This window comes from Rhipicephalus microplus, chromosome 3 (genome assembly GCF_043290135.1).
Source record: "Rhipicephalus microplus isolate Deutch F79 chromosome 3, USDA_Rmic, whole genome shotgun sequence".
In the NCBI taxonomy this organism is placed as follows: Eukaryota; Metazoa; Arthropoda; class Arachnida; order Ixodida; family Ixodidae; genus Rhipicephalus; species Rhipicephalus microplus.
The window spans coordinates 136172278-136198730 of record NC_134702.1 but is presented as its reverse complement, the minus strand read 5'-3'; the positions used below and the strand labels follow the sequence as shown (position 1 = coordinate 136198730).

The 26453-nt window shown below is 44.1% G+C and overlaps 1 protein-coding gene across 1 annotated transcript; it reads left to right on the top strand.

The window, feature by feature from the left end:
- Nucleotides 1–8948: 8948 nt before the first annotated feature.
- Nucleotides 8949–15602, top strand: LOC119171359 (uncharacterized). Its single transcript, XM_037422214.2, has 4 exons — nucleotides 8949–9054; nucleotides 11041–11087; nucleotides 12035–12124; nucleotides 14668–15602. The coding sequence occupies exons 1-4, from the start codon at nucleotides 8988–8990 to the stop codon at nucleotides 15310–15312; spliced, it is 849 nt and encodes a 282-aa protein (XP_037278111.2). The 5' UTR covers nucleotides 8949–8987; the 3' UTR covers nucleotides 15313–15602.
- Nucleotides 15603–26453: the final 10851 nt, after the last annotated feature.

Below are 26453 nucleotides of genomic sequence, written 5' to 3'. Positions count from 1 at the left end.
TGGAAGTAGATTCCAAATGTCTGGAACTACTCGCTGCGCTCAAAGGTTTCAAGCCTTCTTATAAGCTCGTAATACTTTTTTTTTTGCAGCTTTCCGGCGTCTCTTTCGTCTGCGCCGCTTCTTGAGGCTCGTTTGCAAGCTTCCCGATAGCAACTCGAGCTTGTCAACTCTCTCACAGCTTTCGTCAGCTGTCTCACCCACGCAGTCTGAATAACTTCCGACAAAATCATCTCTTTCGCACTCTAGACTGGCGGACAGCTCAAGACAATTCGCAACAATGCATCTGTTTCTCTCTGAACAATCTCACTCGCATTCCTGGGAGCTGTCTGCAACTGCACTGTTACCGTCGCTTTCTACATTTGCTGCTTCTCAGCTATGGTATTCTTGCCTACTTGGACATCGTTTGCAAGATCCACCGTCACGACAACTGCAATTGAAGTCTGTACCAGATTGTCTACAGCTATCCTAGCTGTTTCGCTAACATTTAACTGGCACAGCACCTCGTCGCACTTGCTCAGGCCTTCGTTGGCCTCTCTACTTAGAGCAGCATCTTTCGCAGCTCTCACGTTTGGTTCATCTTCGAACCTGCTGCGGTTTTCACTCGTGCAAGCTTTCTTTGTAGATCTGCACTGCACCTCACTCATTTGATCCTCGAACTTTTTGTGCGCTACACTTGCGGGTGGCTCAAGCTTCCACCGCGTTGCCTCAACTTTCTGTTTCAATAGTTCAATCTCTAAGTCGAGTGCTCACTCACGCTCTTTCACATCTCGCACAAGTTTTTCTCTTTTTCTTGTTCGCTCGCACACCAATTTTCGTTGTTGTAATCACTTCAAAGCATTTAGCACGTATTCAATATCCTCCTCACGGGCGTTTTGCAAAATTAGCTCTGCAATTTGGGACCTGCCCATTCATTCCTTAACCGTAATACCTAGGTCTTCACAAGTGTACAACATACTATCTTTTAGCGGTGTCTTCACCTCCGTGATTGTCGTTGTACTTTGGTTCTGCATCTCACACATAATTTCGTGATCCCTCTAACTCACGGAACCCTCACAAATAGGTGATCGCCCTAACTCACACACAATCCAGCCTCTAATGAACTCACACTCACAAAATAAAGCCTGGAAAGTCAAAGCAAAGACCAAGCACTCACCACAGCACAGCGCAATGTCGTGAGGTCTATCTCAATGCTGCTAACCAGTTGTTAGGCGTTCGAGGTCGATAGTAGGTACGGCGGAATCTCTTTAGCGTAGCTGGCTCCCCGGCGTCGTCCGCATAGCCGATCTTCGCCAGTGAGGGGACGCGTAAAAGGAAATAGAACGAAGGTTTATTCGTATGATAGTTGAAAGATAAAACTCTACAGAGATTACGCTGAAAATCAGCTATGTGCAAAGATTCAGCTTTGATTCCACGAATATTTACAAAATGTCTTCGGATTTTATAGCCCATCGTCCCCTTATATGGAGGTACGAAGAAAACGGGAACCACTCATGCCACAAAAGTAGGTGACGTGATGTCTCAGTAGTCCACCCACCAGAAGGGATGCAGAAATCGGGCCACTCGGGAAAAGAAAAACGTGGGTGAAAATGTGCAATGGTCATCACGAGTGCACCACACAATGACGCACCTGGCCCACGCCTTGAGGGCCCGCAGGACGAGGAGGTAAAGTCCGGAGAGGAAAAGTTGAGTTCCTCCGGGGAGATGGCCACTGACACGAACGTCAGCAGTGGTCCATGGCTGCTTTCAATTACAGGCATCCAGAACTCTCTTGAACATGGCAGTCCAAACGCTCGATCCGTGAGAACGGCTTCTTCGACGTCTTCCCCCGTTTCCGGACCGTGGGTGCTTTTGTGGCGATTTCGCGCCGGCTACGACAGCCGAGTCAAAAGGTTGATTTCAAGAGAACTGCTACAGTGGCACCGTCCCACGCTGTTTGAACCCGTTCAACAAAAGGTTGTCTCGCGAAGCTTTCGTTGAAACCTCACCACTACCTGGACCCTCTACAGGACACCGTCTAGCCGACTGTGCGCCGATGGGGTTGAAAGCAACCTAGCAGACCGACTTACGCACAATGGCGTCTGCCCAGATGAACTGCCGGGCGAAACGTAGCAACGCGCTGCGATAAGGTGCAATCTAGCTCCTGGTCCTGCATTCTTTGCGGAGATCGAGAATGGCGGGTTTCTATGTCGGCGATGATGCACGTCCCGCACGAGTCTTTTTTCAAGAACACATAGACTAATTTCTTTCTATTGAAAATTTGGCAGATCCCTCGTACAGTGTGAATCGATGATATATGCCAAGCACGAATGAGGAAGGTTGTTATTTCACTTTAAAATAATCACAACGTTACGAGGTGGACTTGAATTACGCCGTACGTGACTTCCGTGTCATGATTATCATGTTTGGTTGTGTCGTTTACTTTCGTAATCTATTGACGTGATGCCAAATTTAGTATATGCGAAGCTAGCGAAACGGCTGCGAGCACGCTATGAACATGCTATGTTGTCATGTTCTTGCATGACACACGTGTCATGATTATCATGTTTGCACCAGTCAAATAATTTTGTCATACATTGACGTCATATGTGGAGCAAGCGAAACGGCCGGAAGTGCATTATGAAGGGCCCCATTTACTCAAACGTGACGTTGACGCGCACGCACGCTGTGCACAGCGATCCTATACGTTAGCAAAACGCAAGAACTCTTTGGTCTCATGTCAGGCGCGACCGGCACGACCAGCGTCTATCGGCCTGGCCCGTTGGCAACCGGCGCAAAATGCGACATGCTGCATTTCGCGCCGATACGTTACCCAGACAGCACTGCGCCTGCCTTTTTTGTGACGGAAGGACGCTGGACGTTCTGAAACGCGCATGCGTAAAAGCAACGCAGCGCGCGCCTGCGATACGGTGAGACCGGCGCCTCGCGCGGCAACGCCGGCGGGACGCGACGAAACGAACGCCGGCGCAGACGCTCACCGTGTCACGTCTAAGTGTATTGGTGTCTTGACAGCGGCGTGAAGTATTGTTGTCACATAACCCACATCTCATGATTATCATGTTTGCACCCATCACATACCTTCGCAATCAATTCACGTCACCTAATACAAAGTTTGGCATATGTGGACTAGCGAAACGGCCGAGAGCGCATCATGAGTGTGGCATGTAGTCATGTTGTTGCATGACATGCACATCATGACTATCATGTTTGGATATGTCATTGACCTATGTCGTCCGTTCGAGTCACGTAATACCGAATTTGCTACATCTGATGCTAGCGAAGCGGCCGCGAGCACATGACGAGCATAGCATGCAGTCATGTTGTTACATGACACGCATCTCATGATTATCATGCTTGCACCAGTCTCACACCTTTGTCATCCATTCACGTCCCGTAATACCAAAATTGGTATAAGTGAAGCTAGCGAAACAGCCGCCAGCGCATCATGAGCGTGGCATGTATTCTTGTTGTTGCATCACACGCATCTCATGATTATCATGTTTGCACCATACACATCCATTCGTCACCTTCGTCATCCATTCACGTATCTTAATACCAAATTTTGTTTATGTGACGCTAGCGAGATGGCCACGAGCGTATCATGAGCATGGCAGGTAGTCATGTTGTTACATGACACGCATGCCATAGTTTTCATGTTAGGGTCTGTTGCTTGTGTTCGTCATGCAATCATGTCATACAATACCAGCTCTGCAACATGTCATGCGAACGAGACCACCGTAAGAGCAGCCAGACTATGAAAAGTAAATCACGACATTCATGACATACATATACTGATCCTCAAGTAATGACAAGTAAATATTCTCGTCATACAGTCATGTTATGCCATACCAAGTTTGGTTTCGATAATAATTCAAACGGCCAGGAGAGCTAAAAGTCATAGGCGGCTAGATAGATAGATATGCTCAAAGTCACCGAAGTTCGCTAAAAGATGCTTCGCATTCAAAAGCTACACCACTCAATCAACTACTGAGAGTAGAGCCTTTTCTGAATTTGACCGAATATTAGCTTGACGATACCAGCACCATGCTGGCCGGGAAAAAAATCTCTTTGTGCGCATTGTAACTTTGGGGGTTTTACTATCAGTGTATTTTGAGTTATGTATGGGTAGTAAAAGCAAGTAATAAAAAACGCGTAATTGCATGGTAGAACACCCACTTTTCCACGCAAACGACCCTGGTTCGATGCCCAGTCAGACCCAAAATTTTTTAATATTTATTTTTATTTCCATGTTTCTCATTTTTTAGGTCACGCACACAATGATTTTTTCGCTTACAACCAACGATGCCGACACTGACACTCTAATCTCTCTGAAACGAGCTATATACGCTATCATTTGAAACTAATTTTGTCGACTCCCACACCTTTGGTTATTTTCAAGGTTTGAGATAATAAATTTTAAATATAAGTGCTATAACGCTGTGATGAAAAACTTAGTCACAAGGCCGTAGGTCGAACAGGATAATCAAGTGCTGCCTCATACGAGTGTTATTCATAGCGCCTATTCAGACGCGTTAGCTCTACCCTTCTGCGAAAAGCAACGGGGCGTAGAAAATTATAGGCCTATTACCTTCGATGAGGACAATAGGATATTTCCAATACTTCATTGAGTATACCACAAAAAAAATGAAATGCGTCACGCGTGGTCTGTCTGCTGAACTGGGTTAACGAAGAGCCCCTTGCATGCACTGCCGTACTGGAGCAATACAAGTTCCTTCGATGCTTTTTTGTTTCGAGGTTTTACTGAACTCTAAAGAGCCTACTCTGGCACACATTTGCTCACACTGTTAAAAGATAAGACCCACAGTGCTCATTGTCCTTCCCCGCACGATGTGCATTGTTCTTTCTCCTTGATTGTCCGTGGCATTGTAGTATTATTGGGCTAGAAATCACTTCCTGCCCCTGGTGAAACAAACGTCAAACATCTGTATCACCTCTCCAGCTTTGTATATGATCGGATTTCAAGATGCCGGTACATTTCCACTGAAAATTTTATGATGTTGATTTCTTGAAGAAGTCAAAAGATTTTTATGGGAAAAAGAGGATGGAGTAACGTACGTGGCATTCATCACGGATTGCTGTAACATCACGGTGAACATACATACATACATACATACATACATACATACATACATACATACATACATACATACATACATACATACATACATACACACACACATACATACATACATACATACATACATACATACATACATACATACATACATACATACATACATACATACATACATACATATTGTTTGCTATTGAAAATCGTGTCGTGAGAAACTTCCACTTCGTCATTTACTGAGGACGTCAGTACTTTGAAACAATCTGCCTGCTTCTAGACAGTGCTGCTAATACTGGCCGAAATATCTCATTGATTTTGGGTATATAATACGGTTAGACTTTATTAACCAGGATGTGCATGAAGTTAAGCAAGTGTCAGTCTCATTGTATTCCTTCTCACAAAGAGCATCTTTCGTAAGATATAATGGGGTAAAGCTGTAAGACAAGATGGGTTAATTGCAACAAAAGGTTTGAAGTAATGAATATTCCTTTTTATATTTAACAATTCATCAATAAATGTCACAGCAGAAACTTTTCTTTGAGTAAATGTACGTGCTGCATAACTATCACCATGTCGCCACAGTTCAAATGAGTGTTTTAGAAACCTGCGGGGAAAAACGAGACGCTGCGTGGAGCAAGCCATGATAGTGTGAAAAAAATTCATTTCTCCCGTTTCTGCAGTAGAAAGAGCTTAAATTCTCTCTGTGGGCCATTACACAGTCCTAAGAAACTCAGTCCTCGGACTCCACGCATTCACTCTATACGTCGCACAGTGTTGTGTTGCTCCAAAAGCCGTTTCCGAACAAACACCACCAGACTTTCCTTGCGCCAATGTTCTTTTGTCGAAAGCTTGCACCTCACCGAATTATTGAACAGTTAAAGACAAGATAAGTTTGACTTACCTTCACCACCTCTTTTTGCACTTTTTACGGAGGACTGCTTCGCAATTTCACGCCTTTTAGGTTTGTTTGCCGGTTTTTGCGAGGTAATGAATTTAAAACTGTGGGAGATTTTAATTTCTAAGCGATTGTTTTTTATATTAGAATATTGAACAAACGCTGTTAAAGCTGAACCACAAGACAGTGTTTGTGAACGACTTGACTTCGTGACTCCGCAATTTTTTATGCACGCCTCGAGAGCACACTTGGGAGCCCGCAAAGGGGGGGGGGGGGAAGTGGTTATGTTGTAAGAAGGCAAAGAAAAGAAACGTGAGCCCCGTAACTGTCTGCTTCAGGGAGCGACACCTCAAAAGTAGCTCACCAACGATGGGGGTGAGGAGAGATTAAAAGGATAGGAAGAAAGTAGTAGAGACAGAGAAACTGAGATGAGGTAAGCGTGAGAGCGACGACATATGGAGGAGAGATAGGAAAGATGCAAACATGGTCACAGGAGTCCGAGGACGGGGCACCACTTGCGAGAGCTCTTGTGGGCGTCAGGAGGTGGCGGAGAGAAGGTCCAGTCGGTCAGACCTACACTGTCGTCGGAGGTCGGCGTCAGGAGATGACGTAGGGCGAGCCCAGTCGGCCAGAGCTACGCTGACGTCGGAGATTGTGAGGGCACAACCGGTCGGCACGGAATCCAGTCAGCGAGTCCCCGCGCGGAAAAACTACGTTACTGTGCTAATGAAGGAAGTCATGCATTGAATGACAATCAGTGCTTTTTCATGCCGTTTTCCTCCAAGGAAGCTCAACACGATATTAAATGCGAAGCATTTCTTATCGAGCTTCGGCGCCTTTGAGCGTATCTATCTATCTATCTATCTATCTATCTATCTATCTATCTATCTATCTATCTATCTATCTATCTGTCTATCTATCTATCTATCTATCTATCTATCTATCTATCTATCTATCTATCTATCTATCTATCTATCTATCTATCTATCTATCTCGCCACCAACAACTTTTAGCTCTCCTGGCCGTTTCGTTAATGGTATCGATACCAAGCTTGGTATGGCGTAACATCACTGTATGAGGAGCATATTAGACTAGTCATAATATGAAAATCATGGCATGCATATCATGAATATCATGATTTACATTTCATTGTCCTGGAGTTTTTGCGGTGGCTTCGTTCACGTGGAATCTTGCAAAACTGGTATAGTGTGACATGATTGCATGGCGAAAACAAGAGACAGACCCTAACATGAAAATCATGATATGCGTGTCATGTAAAAACATGACAACATGCCAAGCTCATGATGCGCTCGTGGCTGCTTCGCTAGCGTCACATATACCAAATTCGGTATTGCGATACGTTAATGCATTAAGAAGGTATGTGACTGGTACAAACATGATATTCACGACGTGCGTGTCATGTAAAAACATGACTACTTGCCACACTCATGATGAGCTCGGGAACGTTTCGCTAGCTTCACACATGCCAAGTTTGGCATTACGTGACGTCAATGAATGACGAAAGTATGCGACTGGTGCAAAAACATGATTATCATGATATGTGTGTCATGTGAGAACATAACTACATGCCACAGTCAAGGCACCAATACATTTCGACGTGACGCGATGCGCGTGCTTGCCGGCGTTGATTTCGTCGCGTCACGCCGGAATGGCCACGCCAGGCGCGGTCCTGCGATATACCCGCGGGCGCTCCACGCTGCATTTTTTTTTTTTTTGGCTTATCCGCGCTAGAGCGCGTCCGTCATTCCTCCGTCACAAAAAGAGGGAGATGCAATGTTCTCAGAATAACGCATCGGCGCCAATTGCAGCATGTCGTATTTCGCGTCGGTTGCCATCGGGCCGCGCCGACAGACGCTTGTCGCGCCGGTCGCACCTGGCATCAGACGATAGAGTGCTCGCGTTTTGCTAACGTTGCGCTGTCGCTGGGCACAGCACGCGCGCGCGTCAATGCTACCTTGGAGTATATTGGGCCCTTCATGATGCGCACGAGGCCGTTTTGAGGGCTCCAAATATACCAAATTTGGTGTTAAGTGACGTTCAATAAATGACAAATGTATATTACTGGTGCAAACATGATAATCGTTACACGGGAGTCATGTGAGACCATGACAACATACCATGCTCATAGCCTGCTCACAGATGTTTCGCTAGCTCCAAATATACTAAATTTGGTATCACGTGCAATGAATAGATGACGAAGGTGAAAGACACATTCAGACATAAATATTGAGACACGAAATTTGTGTACGGCATCATTTAGCTCTAACTCGCAACGTTGTGCTGATTTTAAAATGACAAGTCAACCTTTTTCATTCCTGCTTCACATATCATCAATTTGTGCTGTACGGGGGACCTCCCAATTTTTAGAGACCGTATGATTGGAGATGCCCCGCCCGCGGTGATATAGTGGCTAAGGTACTCGGCTGCTGACCCGCAGGGCGCGGGTTCGAATCCCGGCTGCGGCGGCTGCATTTCTGATGGAGGCGGACATGTTGTAGGCCCGTGTGCTCAGATTTGGGTGCACGTTAAAGAAACCCAGGTGGTCTAAATTTCCGGAGCCCTCCACTACGGCGTCTCTCATAATCATATAGTGGTTTTGGGACGTGAAACCCCACATATCAATCAATCAATGATTGGAGCTACAGTGAAACCTGACAGAATTAAAGTATACAACCAGACTCGTTTCTCCAAGTGCTATATGCTATTGGCCCGAAATTTCACGCCGACGTTGCTGACGTTGAGAAGAGCTAGGAGACGTGATTTATTATCCGATTGCGTGATTTCGTTGAACGAATGAGCAGAATAGGAGTTGTCCTACTCCAGTGCCAGTGCGTCTCCCTCTGTCATGATTTCTTTGATAAGCTATCTGTTGCAACACTTGCAACAATAGCATACGACTATAGACAAAGGCTTTTTCAAATATAAAAATGCCTCAGCCTCCGAATGATGTGCACTTAACGCATTCACGTAACAGGGTCAGGAATGAGGTTTCAAGTAGCAATTGCCCTTGTTGTCACGGCATTCGCTTGCCTCTTTGCGCCCTCAACAGGTATGATTTCACGTTATAAGCGTGTCTGCACATCACTTGTTTTTTCAATGTAAATGTATCAATGCTTTTTCTATTATTAGTGCTAAGTTCTGTTAAAGAATGATTGGTTCTGTTGGTTCAATTTAGGATATTGGATGAGCATATCGTTCTATAAATGATGTTCGTTTTATATAGGAGAATGTTTTTGATAGTATTCACGAATGCGCTAATGTAGGGTGTGCTACATATCAAATAATAATTGTGAAGATTGTGGATTCCAAAACAACATTATGATTATGCAGCATTCTTTAATGAAGAGTCCCGAAATGGTTAACCACCTGGCGTTTTTTTTAATCCGCACCTAAATCACACACGTGCCGCTTGCGTTTCGCCTACTTCGAATGCGGCCGCCGCAGCCAGATATGCGAATTTTTCGGGCGTGTGGGTTTGGGAAAGTGATCCTCTAGACAGCTGCTTTAATTTTTGTTGCACGTTAAATAAAAAGCCGAGAAGTCTTCGAAATTCGGGGATTCTAACATCGAACACTTTACAATATTGATATACATTGAGGTAATGTTTCAAATGGCGTGCGAACAGTTTTTTTTTGAAACCACATTGTCGTGCATAATATTGTCTCCAATGAAGTTTTTCTTGTAATAATATCTATAATTTTCCTCGCATTCCTTTTATAACACACACTTTGCATTGTGTAACGATTCGTGTTTTTTTTTTCATTTGAGAGTGGTATTTCTTCGCACACATTCAGGCAGGTGTCAGTTGTGTTAGGTAGGTGTGAGTTCCTGCGTGTTTAGCGCTATCAGGTTTACTCACTAATTCTATCGTCTATTGTATGCGTGTAAAACCGGAGGTTATCCAATCAGCTGTATTACATTATTTTTATTACTTATGTCGCAAACCCCTTCTCTATGCCGATGCTAACAAACTCGCCATACTTTTCACGCGTTGGTAACATCTCGTACGCGTGCACCAAAAAACAGGTCCGAGGTATCGGTATTACCATGCAGCATTGTATATAGATTACTTCTTTCTATTGATTCGATGGTGAGTATTTCTGATATATCGAATGATATGTGAAAATTGTTAACTTAGCATGTACGAGCCATTAGTTCTTCCTTCTGGGGAATTAGATGTATCGGCAAGCAGTATTATTTGAAGCTTTTATGGCCTTTACTTTCATCTTAGCTCCCGTGATGCGCTACTCGTTTGAAATTATCTCTTTCTTGTAGAATTAATTTACTTGGTTTGAATCATAATATTTTTTGTTTTATTGTAAGCATTCAATATTAGAAGTTCTCACTAGCCGCATAAATCTTTGGATACATTAATGCTGGTCAATGTTTATCGTAGCCTTCTTGGCTGCTTCCAGATATTCCCTTGGCGTTTACAACGTAGAGTGAAACCACAGCCTGGCGAAGGCCATGCAGGAATGCCCAATATCTAGTGGCACAGATAAGGTGTCAAGCTATTTGTCGCAATACCTTTCCGTCGCTCGTACTGAGTGGCGGGAATACACGGTGCGGTGGGTGCGCAAGCTGTATCCGTCAGTGGGCATGGCCGATAAGCAACTGCGCAGATGGTGTTCGGTGTGAAGCCAACGTTTCAGCTCGAGCTCTGAGAACGTCACCTAAAAAATGGAAATCAGGCAAAAAAAGACAAAAAGTGTAATGTTTTCGAATATTTAGCCTGCCATGGCCCTTAACTTCGCCGAATGAGAAGGTTTTTTTCCGTATAGTGACCACTTATATCCTGTGCATCACTATTCTACCTGGCGGAGGCTGTGATTGAAAACTAAAAGAAAGTAAATTTACACAATTTGAAAAAAGCGGAATAACGTTTTATACCCTAATTTACAGTGAAAATTGTAACAAGCGAGCATGTATTCTTCTTCACGCAGTGATGTCTGCAGAACCTGCAGCCCAGTCATACATATACGTATACCATTTTGAAATAGAGCAATATTGAATAAAGGTTTTGTTTTATGTTCAGGTCAAGACGTCGAGGGGAAATGTCGCCGAGCGATTCCACTTGTACCGGTAAGAGCAAGGACTTATGTTAGCACGGACGAATCATTAACTATACAGTCATCAAGTCGGTGCGAATTTTTGTAGCCTAAGCATGACTACTTCAATTCTTCTTTTGCAGTGAAATTGAGGCTTCACCGTTAAAACATACTTTGACATGCTGTATTAGCAAGAATCGATAAAACAGTTTATTTCATTGTCTTAGCAACGACAGATTGATAGAATGATTGACTGACATAGTAATCGGTAAGGTAGTTTGTAGGCGGAATGATAACTTGGTGCTGATAGAGACGAAACTAGCCACCTTCAAATAACTCTACTGACGCTTTGCCAACTAAGTCATTTCAGTTGCCATCCCCCCCCTCCCCTATCGAATTTCTGGGGTATATATGAGCACATAAATGACAGTGTTGTTTAAGTGCCACTAGTAGCAATGAGTGAATCTGTGCAACACTATTTTCTACCTGTCGGCCACACATAGCACGTGATTTTGTTACGACCTGGCCGCTGAAAAAAACATTCATCGTGTAATACCTTAAGGGACCGAGTCTGCCACAACAGCACTTCCGCTATTAATCAAAGAAAATTAGAGGATGTCCCGTATACTTTCGTTGACATCATTGCATGTTATTTCTCGCTAATGTTTGTCTAACAAAAAAACGCGTCAAAATTAGGCTTTTTTTTCTATACAGTTAAAGTACTAAATAAATAAATTATAACAACCCATATACTTTTTCCCATAATGGTCAATTAGTGGTCATTAACCCCTTGTTATAACTTTTCATCGCCTCAAGTTTTGTTTTTCGTAATCTTCTAACTCATTGAATTTCGGGTTAGTGTATGACATGCGAGTGAAATCCTTGTGTGAGTGCGTTGTGGCTTACAATTCGTTTTTCATCATCGCACTGCTGTTTTAGTAGCGTATCATCCGTTCCAATTTTACATCTATGCTCGTACAGTGGAAAGCGTCCTACAGGACGACCTGCAGATACCTATGCCTAGGGTGGCCAATCCGGTATGACACCGAGCCCGACGGAATTCACTGTGGGGTGAGTGATACGTTTAACATATAAATCGCACTGTCTATACCACATATATCACACACACACACCCAAATATATAAATATATATATCGTATATAGAACGTTAAGAACAAGCTGTCGTCTAAAAAATCCCATGCACAGATTGCACACATGTGTATATGTATATCGGCGAGACCAGACGAACACCGTAATGACATGAAACAATACAAACGTGACCTCAAGCGCTATCAACCAACATTTTGTATTGACGAGCCATGCCATGAACTGCGAAGTCGCTCCCATCATCGCCATGGAAAGGAATTATTTGCACGGCTTCATCTCAAATTTTTCTTTATTCGAACCACTGCGCACGGGCTAAATAAATAAACAAGAGCGCTAGTATTGTTACGCCTGCACATGCGCCTTGCCTCGAACGTGTGATTAGAGGACCTTATAAAAGGCCGCAGTTTCGTCGCAAGGGTGAAGAAATGAATGCGATAGCAACAACTTGGAATGTAACGCTGAAACGGCTAGCAGATCAAAACGTGCAGCGCAAAGCTAAAGCACAAATGACGCACAAAAACAACACACATAGGACGAGAGCTAACAAACAAGGTTCACAGCTTGACGCCTAACGCGCTGTTTAAATAACGACGCACAAAACGCAAAGACAGGTACAGATACGAGTACGAACTAACGAGTGTCCCAGTTTTTACGCTGCTGTGTTCGAAAAGCGCACTGTTTTCGCAAATGGCGCCTATCCAGCGAGCGAAGTGACCTTTGTGGTGTAGGCAACTAAACGAAATCTGTCCGGAGATAGGTCAAGGCAGATTCTCCCCCTCCTCTTCCCTGAGGATAAGCGCGCACGCACAAACAGCTTACCCCCCTCCCCCGCGCCCATCTGCGAGGCAAAACACGCGTGGGAGATAAGCACGTGTCGGCGCATCGCGACGAGCTGGGTGCTGAGCTTGGGCGACTTTTTTTCTTTCTTGTGTTTTCATGTATATAGTACGTATACAAATATATACGTTGCATGACGGTGGCGGCGACGGCAAAAACTAGCCAAGCCAGTCCACATAACTGCTATTTGAATAATAAGCGAACTTGCCAGCCATGATCCATAGTGAACAAGACTCCCATGTGAGAAACGAAACATCTTGACAAAACCTTGTTTTGACGTTGGTCGGTAGTGTGCTTCCTTCGTTGAAGGCATTTCCCGGACAGGTGGGATCCTGCTGTATCCACAATTTCATAATAAATGATTGTAACTATTATTTAACAATTCCACAAACAGGAGGGTCGCCCCGAGAAGGCCCTTTGTAATCGAGAAGACGCGCAAAAATCGAATATGCGTCATGACGCATATTGGATTCCCACCACCATCTCCTCAAGTGTCGCATATTTTGATGGCTTTCACTAGCGTGTACACAGTTCTTTATTAAAAGAGGGCTCGCTCGCAAGCAAACCCGGATCTGTGAACTGCGTATACAAAATGTATGTAGTTCATATACATCTTTGTGGTGCATCGAAATGTAAATGTATTTTCAGTTTTTGTCAGCGAGATCCAGAGGCTAATACCAAGTTTCAGAAACTTTTATTGGGCCAATGCTATCAACATTCAAAAAATGGGTTTTGAATTCGTGGTGTCACTCGCGGACATATGCATTAATAATCATATTGTGATAAAAAACCTCATATAACGCTCATAGTAGCAATGATCAATTGGTACTATTCCAGTCGGCTCATGTTCACGCGCATGTTGTACATCTGATATCCCAGCAAAAGATTTTTAATAATGAAGTCGTGGACTGTTTCGAATTCATTGGTATATTTGCATAAATACTGCGAATAAACAATGTTCATGACATCTCTATAGCCACTCAAATTATCAAGGTATTTATTACCCTTCTGCGGTGCTGTTGTCTCGTGGTCACAACGGTATCCTTCTGCTTAGCTTTTTCGAGGTGAAGCTCCTTATGAGCTAGCCTTGTGTTCCGTGGCGGTCACAGTAGAGAACCATTGTTTTTGTGGAAACGTAGGTGAGACAGACATACAAAAAGTGTTTTACAGTGGACTTCAATACAGACATCGCTTCCTTCTAAGGTACGAGATCATTGTTCTCCACAAAAATGCCCTATTGAAAAGAGTGGTAGGAGTTGGTCTCTCATAGAATAAACCTGTCGGTGAAATGAACCTGTAACAAAACGAACATGCTGATCCCTGCGTACCTCAACACATTACCATTTAAAAATGGTATCAATTACTGGCAAGATGGTGAGCTCTCATATTCATTTTCTAGGTATGTCCTCTACTTCAACAACTACTTTATACTTTCTCAAACCTTTGAGATGACGGGAACGCGAAATAAAATTACATTTTTATGTGCACTGTATGTCCCTCAGTTTCGATTCTGTGGGGAAATTATCGGGAAACGTATGGCCACTCATCGATAGGATATCCAGAGCTTCTTCCACTTCTCAATATTCACCTCTTCTTGATGCTTGAGTTTTTCATCATGCCCTATCAGCTGTTGGAATACACAGTTTCTCGGCCATGTTATTTCCATGCAGGTACTTGCACCCATTATCAGAACACATGTCTGCCGTGATGGAAAATGCGTGGAGGCTGAATCCGCTCAAACCAGTTCTTCTGCTGATGAAGAATACTTCAGGATTGAGCCTTCGACCAGTACCGAGGTGCCCTATAAAACAGAGGCACCCCCCAAAACCGAAGCCAGCACCGCAGCTCCCTATGAAACCGAAGCACCCCTTAAAACGGAGGTACCCCAAGCAACCAGAGTTTCACATGAAACCGTAGTGCCCCATGAAACCAGCCCTGCGGCTCCCCATGAAACCAGCCCTGCGGCTCCCCATGAAACTGAAGCACCCCATGAAACGGAGGCACCCCAAGCAACCAGAGTTTCACATGAAACAAGAGTGCCCCATGAAACCAGCCCTGCGGCGCCCTATGAAACCGAAACACCCCATGAAACGGAGGCACCCCATGAAACGGAGGCACCCCAAGAAAGCGGGTTTTCACATGAAACCGTGCCACCCCACGAAACCGTACCGCCCCATGAAACCAGTCCTGCCGCGTCCTACGACACAGAAGCACCACAGGAAATGAAGGCACCCCATGAAACCGGGGTTTCAATACATACCGAAGCGCCTCTTGCAACCGTGAATACCCATAAAACAGACGCGCCCGAGAACTGAGGCGCCGTATCTCACTGATAAGGACACCATTCTGGGTCGTTCTTCAACCTCTGTCGATTTTTACGTTATACTGTCCACAGTGTCCACAGAATGGTTTACAACTGAAAGTGGCGATGTAGAGTAGAACTACCGACGCCGACTCCAGGCTTCATTACGTTGAACGACACCTAATGTCATTTAGGGTTCCGGTGAAGAAACCAAGGCTCAAGTGAACGAACTTTGATAGAAATTCAAATACAATTTGTGGTTCCACGAAATAATTTTCAATAAATACAAGTTTGCAGCTTGAATATGTTTTGTTTTTTGCTTATTGCTCTGCGCACCATACGCACAAACTAAGTCCCCCTTTGTTTTATCAGTTTTAACATCAAGATTTACCTTTCCCAATAAGTTCTGTATCTAGCCGGTTGTGTTAACTTAAAATAACTAATAAAAATTTCCTGTTCCCTCCGGCTCATACTAAATATGGACAAAAAACTTCCGCTTTAAGTGCGATATCCTTTTCGAATGCCTTACCCTCTAGCATAGGCGTTGTACTTCGTTTCTTTTGTTCAAAAAGTCCGTCAAAGTAACCATACACGTGATCGTTTACCTGTTTGACCGATATGTTCTTTTTATGCCATGTTGCGTGTTATGGCTTGATATGTGATGTAAAAGTGTATTTTGATATCCGTATATTGTAAGGATTTCCTATTGCTCTGTATAAAGTTTACCGTCATTTTGTATCGACAAAATGAGGGTCCCACTGAAGTCTCTGGCTCAGGGACCCTCGTCTATATATTTTAGATTTTAAAACTTGTTTTTGGAAATAAAATAAAGCTTGAATAATAAACCTGAACAATGCATGGATTGCCTTACTTCGTGCTCAATGTCCACCAACACAGACGTGTCTTTTGAAGATGATGGTCTTTCTTGGGGACCTTCGACGCATAAATTTTTATCTGTCTGTTTGTAAATTTGTCTATTTGTCTACTCTTAACCGCATCGGATATTTGAAACGGCCGACCCCATCCGCAGCGCAAACCAATGTTGCTCAAGAATCAGCTTTCATACTTGTGGAATGGTCAAATAAAAACCAATTATTGCGCATGTCTAAAGCACCGTAACCACACGTATACAATCTGCACGTGCATCTCTTACTAGAACAGGCATACATAAGTAGCTTTAGAGACCGTAATGCTTATCACGCTGCGCTGACCATGCAACACTTGCACGAAAAGGCGAGTGTTTCTAACGCTTTGCTAAGACGAAACGGTGGTGGCACCTACCCGTCGCCTTGCGTTCTACACCTTATCACGTCTGAGACGGTCGTGGACACCCGTCTCTGAGCCACGCGCTTCGTTTTCCAAGAAAACTGCCAGAGGGCACTCAAGTCTCACGTGTAACGTGACTTGATGCGTTCGTTCTCCTCCGCTGCACGCTCGAGGCACTCAAACGCAGCACCTCCAGAGTACCATTCACCGATTTTCTTCCGCAGAACATCAAATAAATGTTTTGTTCAATCTCTCCACACGCAAAACTATCGTCTTTTGACATTTGCGGAATAACATGCAGATATGTGGCCAATTTTTTTTCTTAAAGAAAGCATGAGCGAAGCAGTTGTCAACTGTTCTATATCTCCTACATAGACACCACATTATGATAAGTGGGAAGGATTGTATTCTTTATTACATCCAGTCATCCTTGAAACACACAAAATGCTTATGGTCCAGAAACAGATACACAATCATCCAGTTCTCCGCAATGCCATGGGCGAAGTAGTTGTCTACTTTCCTAATATTCAACACATGCACCACAAAATTCTAGGGAAGTGAGATAGAATTTTTTAATAAATGCAATCATTCTTGAAGCACACAAAATGCCTATGGTCCAAAAACAAGTACACTATCATCCAGTTTTCCGCAATGCCATGAGCGAAGTTGTGAACTTTCACATATGTTCGACACGCGCACCGCAATATGCTATGCAACTGGAGGGATAGTATTCTTTAACAGACGCAACGATCCTTCAAGCCCACGAAATGTTGATGGTCCAGAAACAGATACACAATCATCTAGTTCTCCGCAATGCCATGAGCGAAGTAGTTGTCGGCATTTTCAAGTCTACAACACACGCACCACAATGTTCTAGGCAAGTGGGATAGTATTTTTCATTAGATGCAATCATCCTTGAAGCACACAAAATGCTTATGATCCAGAAAAAAATACACAATCATCCAGTTCTCCGCAATGCCAAAAGCGAAGTTGTTGTACACTTTTCCATATGATCTACACTCGCACCACAGTGTGCTAGGCAGGAGAGATAGTTTCTTCAACAGATGCAATCATCTTTGAAGCAGAAAAAATGCTTACAGTCCAGAAACAGATGCACAATTATCCAGTTCTCCGCAATGCCATCAGCGAAGTATTTCTCAACTTTACCATATTTTATACATACGCACCACAATATGCTAGGCCGGAGGGATAGTATTCTACAATATAAGGAATCAACCTTGAAGCACACCAAATGCTTATGGTACAGGAACACAATCATCAAGTTCATCGCAATGACGACAACTTTTCTAGAGCCCCTTGCTGGTGCTTAAGCTGTGTTCAGAGCACGTCACTAACGTGAACCTCGTAAGAAACGTGGTTAGCAGGTGTGTCATAGCATATGATAGATTTTTATTGCAAAAATATTGATTAATATGTGGGGTTTAACGTCCCAAAACCACCATATGATTATGAGAGACGCCATAGTGGAGGACTCCGGAAATTTTGGCCGAATGCGGTATTGCAAAAAGAAGATATTCTGCGATGCAGAATTGTCATTGCTAGGTTTTTATATGCGAAGCTTTTCTTAGCGGACTTTGGTGCCTTCTAACGTATCTTTCTATCTATCTGTAATCTATCTATCTATCTATCTATCTATCTATCTATTTATCTATCTATCTATCTATCTATCTATCTTTCTATCTAGCCGCCTACGACGTTAAGCTCTCCTGGCCGTTTCGATAATGGCATCGTTATCAAATTTCGTATGGCTTAACAAGACTCTATGAACATATGTGACTAGTCATGATATGAAAATTACGACATGTATTTCATAAATGTGATGAGTTACATTTCATGGTCCGGCGGCTCTTGCGGTGGTTTCGTTCACATGTCATGTTGCATAACTAGTATGGTCTGACATGATTGCATGACGAACACAAGCGACAGACCCTAACACAAAGATCATGACATGTGTGTCATGTAACAACATGACTTCATGCCACGCTCACGATGCGCTCGCGGCCATTTCGCTAGCGTCATACAAACCATACTTGGTATTACATTACGTGAATGGATGACGAAGTTAGGCCGCTGTGGTAGCTCAGTGGTTAGAGCATCGAACGCGTTATTCGAAGGATGACGAAGTTATGTCACGAGTGCAAACATAATGATGAGATGCGTGTCATCTAACATCACGACTACATGCCACGCTCACGATGCGATGGCGGGCTTTTCACTCGATTCACTTATACTAAATTTGGTATTACGGGACGTGAATGGATGACGAAGGTATGATACTGGTGCGAACATGATAAACATGAGATGCGTGTCACGTAATAGCATGACTACTTGCTACGCTCATGATGCGCTCGAGGCCATTTCGCTAGCTTCATTGTCATCATCACCATCATCATCATCACCATCATCATCATCATCAACCTGACTATGTTTTCTGCAGGACAAAGGCCTCTCTCATGTTCCGCTAGTTAACCCGGTCTTGTGCTTGCTGCTGCCAATTTATACCCGCAACCTTCTTAATCTCATCTGCCCACCTAACATTCTGTCTCCCCCTAACCTGCTTGCCTTCTCTGGGAATCCAGTTAGTTACCTTTAACGACCAGCGGCTATCCTGTCTGCGCGTTACATGCCCGGCCCATGTCCATTTCCTTTTCTTGACTTCAACTATGATATTCTTAACCCCCGTTTGTTCCCTAATTCACTCTGCTCTCTTCTTGTCTCTTAAGGTTACACGTACCATTTTCTTTCCATTGCTGGCTGCGTCGTCCCCAATTTAAGCTGAACCCTCTTCGTAAGTCTCCAGGTTTCTGCTCCGTAGCTAAGTACCGGCAAGATACAGCTGTTATATACCTTCCTCTTGAGGGATAGTGGCAATCTACCTGTCATATTTTAGAGTACTTGCCAAATGTGCTCCACGCCATTCTTATTATTCTAGTTACTTTATTCTCGTGGTTCAGTTCCGCGGTTATTACCTGCCCTAAGTAGACATAGTCTTCTACAACTTGAAGTGCACGATTACCTATCTCGAAGCGCTGCTCTCTTCCGAGGTTGTTCTACATTACTTTCGTTTTCTGCAGATTAATTTTCAGACCCACTTTTCTGCTTTCCTTGTCTAACTCCATAATCATAATTGCAATTCGTCCCCCGAGTTACTCAGCAATGCAATGTCATTGGCGAAGTGCAGGTTACTAAGGTACTCTCCATTAACTCTTATCCCTAACTGTTCCCATTTCAGGCTTCTGAAAACCTCCTGGAAGCACGCTGTAGATAGCGTTGGGGAGATTGTGTCCCCCTGCCTTACATTCTTTTTGATTGGTATTCTGTTGCTTTTTTGTTGTTGTTCGCTAGCTTCACATGTGCCAAACCCGGTATTACGTTACGCGACTGGACTACATAGGTAAATGACATATCCAAACATGATATACACGACATGCATGTCATGTAACAACATGACTACACGCCAGACTGCTTATGCGCTCGCGGCCATTTCGCTAGCTTCACGTATACGAAATTTGGTATTACGTGACGCCTATGGATGGCGAAGGTTGTGACTGGTGCAAGCATGATAATCATGAGATGCGTGTCTTGTGAGAACATGACAACATGCCAGAGATTAGGAACCAACGCATTTCGACGTGACGCAGTGTGCGTGCTCGCCGGCCTTTATTTCGTCGCGTCACGCAAGTCTTGCCACGCCAGGCACTGGTGCTGCTATATACTCGCAGGCGCGGGCCGCGCCTGCATTGCTTTGGCGCATGCGCGTTTCACCGCGCCCGGCATCCCTTCGTCACGAAAAGAGGGAGACGCAGTGTTGTCTGGGTAACGCAGCATGTTAATGCAGCATGGAATTGCAGCATGTCGCATTTCGAGCCGGTTGCTGTCGGGCCACGCCGACGGACGCCAGTCACGCCTGACGTCAGAGTATAGAATGCTTGCGTTTTGCTAACGTAGTGGCACTGTGCCCAGCATGCGCGCGCGTTAACGCTGCATTTGAGTATTTCGGGCCCTTATCTTGCGCTCGCGGCCGTTTCGCTTGTTCTACATATACCAATTTTAGATTTACGTGACGTCAATGGATGAAGAAATATCTGACTGGTGCAAAAATGATAATCCTGACTTGCGTGGCATGTAGGAACATGACAACATACCACGCTGATATCACAACATACCACGTTCGCTAGCTCCACATATAGTAAATTTAGTATCACGTGACGTGAATAGATGACGACGGTGAACGACGCTTCTAAACATGATAATCACGACAGGGAAGTCATGTACGGCATCATTTACTTCCACGTCGTAACGTTATGCTTATATTGAAGTGACATGTTAACATTTCTCCTTTGTGCTTCGCATATCATTGATTCTCACGGTAAGTGGGATCTGTCAATTTTTTGTGAAAGTATTTAAACCGTTGTTTTATGCAAATATAGGATGTGATTAATTTGTCAATGATGGTATAGCTTAAACCGTGCGTTGGTATGTGCTGAGTTAATAAAAATTATCATTGACCACCAACTGCTCTTTCAGTACTCTTCATTACCATTGTTGTCTTCTTCATCTTCTGCTTCACTCCCAGAACACACGTGCCGATTTATTTTATGCGGGATGCAATAAATCTGATGGGTGACAGCATCATTGCATAGAGAAATAAAGGAAAATATTGGCAGATAAATGAATAAATTATTGGGAGAAAATCGTATGACGAGAAAAAGTTTGATCACTGGTATTCTCGATCGGAAAGCAAGTGTCCTAACTACTTGGCATGCAGTAGTCCCAGCAGAATGTTTTGAAGTGTTTTAGGTATAGTCGATAATGTATAGTGATATATAGTGTGGTATATTATAGTATGTTATAGTATAGTTCAACAAATATGTATGAAAAGAAAGAAATGGTGACGGAGAGCAAACAACAAGTAGAGAACGAGTGCAGCGAAGCTGAGAAAAATTGAGGACATAGTAAAAGAGAAGAAAGGACAAATGAAGAAACACATCGAAATAAATATTTTCATGAGAAGATATAAAACAGAGGGGGAATAGCAACGGAGGATATTGAAAACCAAGGGGTCAGACATGGAAAGGCCCGATAATTAATACCTAGGCAAGCCATTACGCGCGACGTGTCTACAAACTCCGCAGTGATGCAGCGTTGCTCAACTTAGTCGAAGCTGCGTGGATTTTTTATAGGACATAAGCTTTCAAGGGATATGAGTCTAGTTAGGGCTGTATTCTATGAAATTTTGGTGAACTCTTACTCATTTATTGGGTATAACCTGAAGCGTCATGTTTATACCTTAGGTACACATTCAAGAACTTTAAGCGATGGCAATGTGTATCTTCGAAACGATTAACACATCTTGTGTTAAATTTATAATACAAATTCGACTTGCAAGAGATCCCGTGTATACCTTTATACTCACTGTTACAATGAACTAAACTGAACAATGAGCCATTGAACTTTATAAGTCTTCTTGAAACTCTTCTTGAAAAATGAATTAACATAAGACCAACACTACAAATATCAGACGTATACAAGCCAAGCGTAATTCAGGATCGCTGAACCGCCAGTTCTTCTGCTTCTGATGAAGGAGGGCTGACCATCACGTTCATAAGTGTGTGTACATATATCACAAGCTTGAGCCGCTTCGCATGTGCATCTATCTGAATACCACATAATAATAAAGGTACAAGTAGAAAAAGGAACGTAACCGAATGTGCTATAGTGGCTAGACATAATACATGCGCGTGTCAGCTGAAGAAGTATGGTATTTCATGGGCTGAGCGTTTCTTCAATGCCGTCTAAGTGATTAAAAATTTGTCAGAAAAAAAAGAAATGCTCGACTTCGCAGAGGGCAGTTGTGCCTCAAGGAATCAATATCGAGTAGGCCTGACCAAACAGCGAGCACTCTCATTCGAAAATCAGCAATGCACATTTCAGTACGTAGAACGTACGCGTTTATAAGTTTGCACGTGACAAATTGTTATGACATTCATTAACGTCTAGTGGACATCGATCGTTAGAGCCTCTATGGAAAATGTGGCCGCCGTGGTCAGGGTTCAATATGACGACCTGGACGTCGGTAGCAGCTTAGCATCATAGCTACCATGCCTGCATGGACGCTATTTGTATTAAGCGTGAAGTATTTTGCACTTATATACGCTTTATAAGGTTCCCTAACGGACTCTGCAGTCCACTTATCTCTATGGAAGGTCGAACAAATATGAAAAACGGAGCTGAATAGCGGCTTCATCAGTAATATTTATTTTGTTAAAAAATAAACGTAATTGGTGCTTACGAGTAGTCCAGCAGTACACCACGTGTGCAAAGCCAAGCAAAACAGAAATTTAAGAGATGATGAAGACTTCATTAAAAAAGTTCGAACAAGGAAGGTTGCGGGATCTATGCGGAAATGTGAATGCCACTACGAAATCGCTGATATTGAGCACCGATAACGAGGCTTAAGGTCCGTGTTCAAATCCAGCAAGACCATGACATGTTCATTTCTTTATGCAATAATTTCTTTAGAGCGACGTTCACCTCACGTGGTGGACGGGCAGACGCATGCATTGTTTTGCCGTTGAATTTTCACAGAAATGCTAGTGCATTTGATGGCCCACTCCATAGGACAAGATGTAAAACTGCTATGCAAAATTGTGCACGCAAGAAAAATTTGTGCTCCACGATAGTTTACTGCCAAGCGCGAGTTCCAATAGTCGCCGTAAGCTAATCTGTGGCTGCTTCATACGTAGACAAACATGCATGCTGAGAACCTAAAAGACGCCCTGTTGATGCCACCCGAAAATGGGTAGTAAGTGGGTAGTAGGTGAAAGAAATGAGTATGAAAGAAAAGAAAATAAGAGGGTGTCACCATAGAGAACAGAAAAAAGTTCTTTTCTCTATATGGTGTCACTGGTGTTTGCTCTGGCCACACGGAACGGGCACCTTCTTTCAAAGTGTAAATTTTTCGCTGAATATAAGAATGCTGGCTAGATGGAGCACCATCGTTCGTGGCGGTGCAGACCACTCTCAGCGCGTCATATTCATTTCTCTTCGCCGGGAGCTCACGCAGTGAGTACACTTGTTCATAACTTGGCCGCATGTACACTCCGCAAGCTAAGGCAGTAGCGTGGTGGACACGCACCGCTGCTGCAGCTCGGGCTCCCCGCCAAGACCCGGCGGTGACAGCCCGGGCGGCCGAAGCGAAGAAGGCTCAACTCACAAGGAAACCTGGAGCTTCGAGTCCTGCGTATAAAATGTACGTATTTCATGAAAATAAATACAGTGCATGAGATTCAAAATAATAAACATTGTGTACTTAATGTATATATAAGAACTTTAGCATTCTATATTTGATGGTACCACATGTGAGCAGAAGATTCGTGGGTTGCCCAGTCATATCCGACCAAGCTCCTCTAACATCATTCACTTTGTTGACAGAGCGGTGATTTTTAAAGACGGTAGCCTTGCTTGGGGTACTTTAATGCTAAAATTTCGGTCTGTCTGTCTGTCTTTCTGTACACTTGTCTGTTTGTCTACCGTCAATATACTCCGAGCGGCACCAAGCGATTCCCTAAACGGCCAACCCCATCCGCAGCGCCCACTAATATTGCTCAACTTTCGGCGTTCATACTTGCGCGATTGTCAATTAATGATCAACTATTGTGAATTTTGGGGCACCATAACAACATGTCAAAATTTTGTATGTGTGGCAATATACTAGAGAAGGAACACATAAGTAATTCTAAAGACTGTAGCGGTAATCACGCTGTACCGACAGTGCCACGCGATGCTCAAAAGGGCAAGTGTTTTCACCGCTTTGCTAAGCCGACATAGTGGTGGCACCTGCCCATCGCTTTGCGTTCTACACCATATCGCCTCCGAGACAGGCGCGCACACTATCCTTCGTTTTTGAAGATAACTGCCAGATAGCGTTCGTGTCTAACATGCCTGATATATGTGAGGTTTAACGTTCCAAAACTACCATATGATTATGAAAGACGCCGTAAAGAAAGACTGCGGAAATTTCGACCCCACGGGGTTCTTCAACGTGCACCCAAACTTAAGAACATGCGCCCACAGCATTTTCGCCTCCATCGAAGATGCAGCCGCCACAGGCGGGATTCGATACCATGACTTTGGAGTTAGCAGTCCAGCGCCACAACCACTGAACCTCAATTGTGGGGAAATAGCGGGTTCGAGGAGTGAAGTCAGTTACGTGCGTCACAGATGGCTGGAAGGGCAATCAAGAACAGGACATGATAGTACACAAACATGAATTGAAACCAAAAAAAACGTACAAACAAAGTACACTGGTACAAACCACCACAATCACTATTGGGATGTTCACTCTAAGCCGCAAAGGGGAAAAGGGGTCTGTGGTTTGTCCTTTTTGGAGGTAACGGCATTGCCACAACCATTATTGCCCAGAGGATGAACAATTGGTCCTTTCGGGAGTAACTGCCAGGAGATGATTTGTTTAGTTCTCAGTAGTTTAGAGGGGACGAAATGTCAATGAGTAAAAGTTACCCATTTATGGGAGGAAGTGACTGCTTAGAGACAAACAGTTAGTCCCATCAGTTGTTCGTTTTCAAAAAAAAAGAAAAAAGAAATATTACAATGATTGGCTGAATTAGCGTGAGCTTGGCAGTTGACGGATGCATATAACCACACATACAATCAATACCCAAGATGTATATTCAGAGATAAACTACTGAAAAAAAAGCACGACAAATACAGAGGACTTGAACTCCTGACCATCGGATCAGCAGACGCTACGCTAACCAATATACCGCACTGTGATGTGTGGTGCGCGTTCAAAGTGCGCGCCTTCGAAAAGTGCGCGTCACGAAAAAAAAAAAAACAAAAGGAGAAATACCAGAGTGCACGTGCGGTGCTGCTTAAACAAGAATGACGACGTTAAAGAGCGTCAAGCACGAGGATGCGTGGCAGGACGTGAAGTAAACAAAAGGTAAAACATCCAATGGGCAGCGAACACGGAGATTTCAAGGCCCAATGGCTTGACACCACGAAACAGTAGTATCTCCAATGAGAACGAGACAAGTGGGCCAGAGCTGAAGCAGGAGCCTGGGGAGACCAGAGCAAGGGGAATTCGAGGCAGGCAGTGCAAGCGGAAGGTCGTCACCGGACCGGGCGCTGAAGATGGGCCGTTGGGTTCCGGACCCGAGCCTACAGGACTTCCACCGGCCGGGGCCTCCTGCTGTCGGGTTCCCGCTCCAAAGGACCGTGGCCATCCGGTCCTGAACTCCTTTCCAGGGCCTGCGGACTTTGGTTCCGGCAGGCGAGCTACAGCCGTCGGGCTCCGGGCCCGAGCTGTGCGCCCAGCTGCTTGACTAGGTCGACCCTAGTTCCCGGACGCGTCGCCACCAGCCTGCGTTCTCCCGTCTCCGACGTGTCCACGCTCCTCAAGCCGAAACTATCACGATTTGGTAGGGCTTTTCGACGTGTCGCCAGCAGCCAGCGTTCCCTCGTCCTCGTCCGGCCCATGCACTGACGCAGGAGTCACGGCGTTCCGGTTTCTCATCACCGCCGAAAACCAACTTGTGGGTGAGACTGCACCGATACTCTCGCGCTACTCCCATCACTCAGCCCCTTTCGAACGTTAGGTTTAGTTACTGACTTTGAACGTTCTTGTTGGGTGTTTACAGATGTGTTTCGTCATGTCCAGTCAACTGTTTATTAAGTGTTTTGTTTTGTGAGGAATCTTTGCCTTTTTACTTTTCAATTAAACTTTTTGTGTGTTTCTTGGAAACCGAACGGCTTTGTCCTTATTAACAAAACTCTCTGAGGCTCAGCCCGGGAGAAAAACAAATTAGCAACAAAGAACCCCGCATCACAAATTGGCGTCCGCGA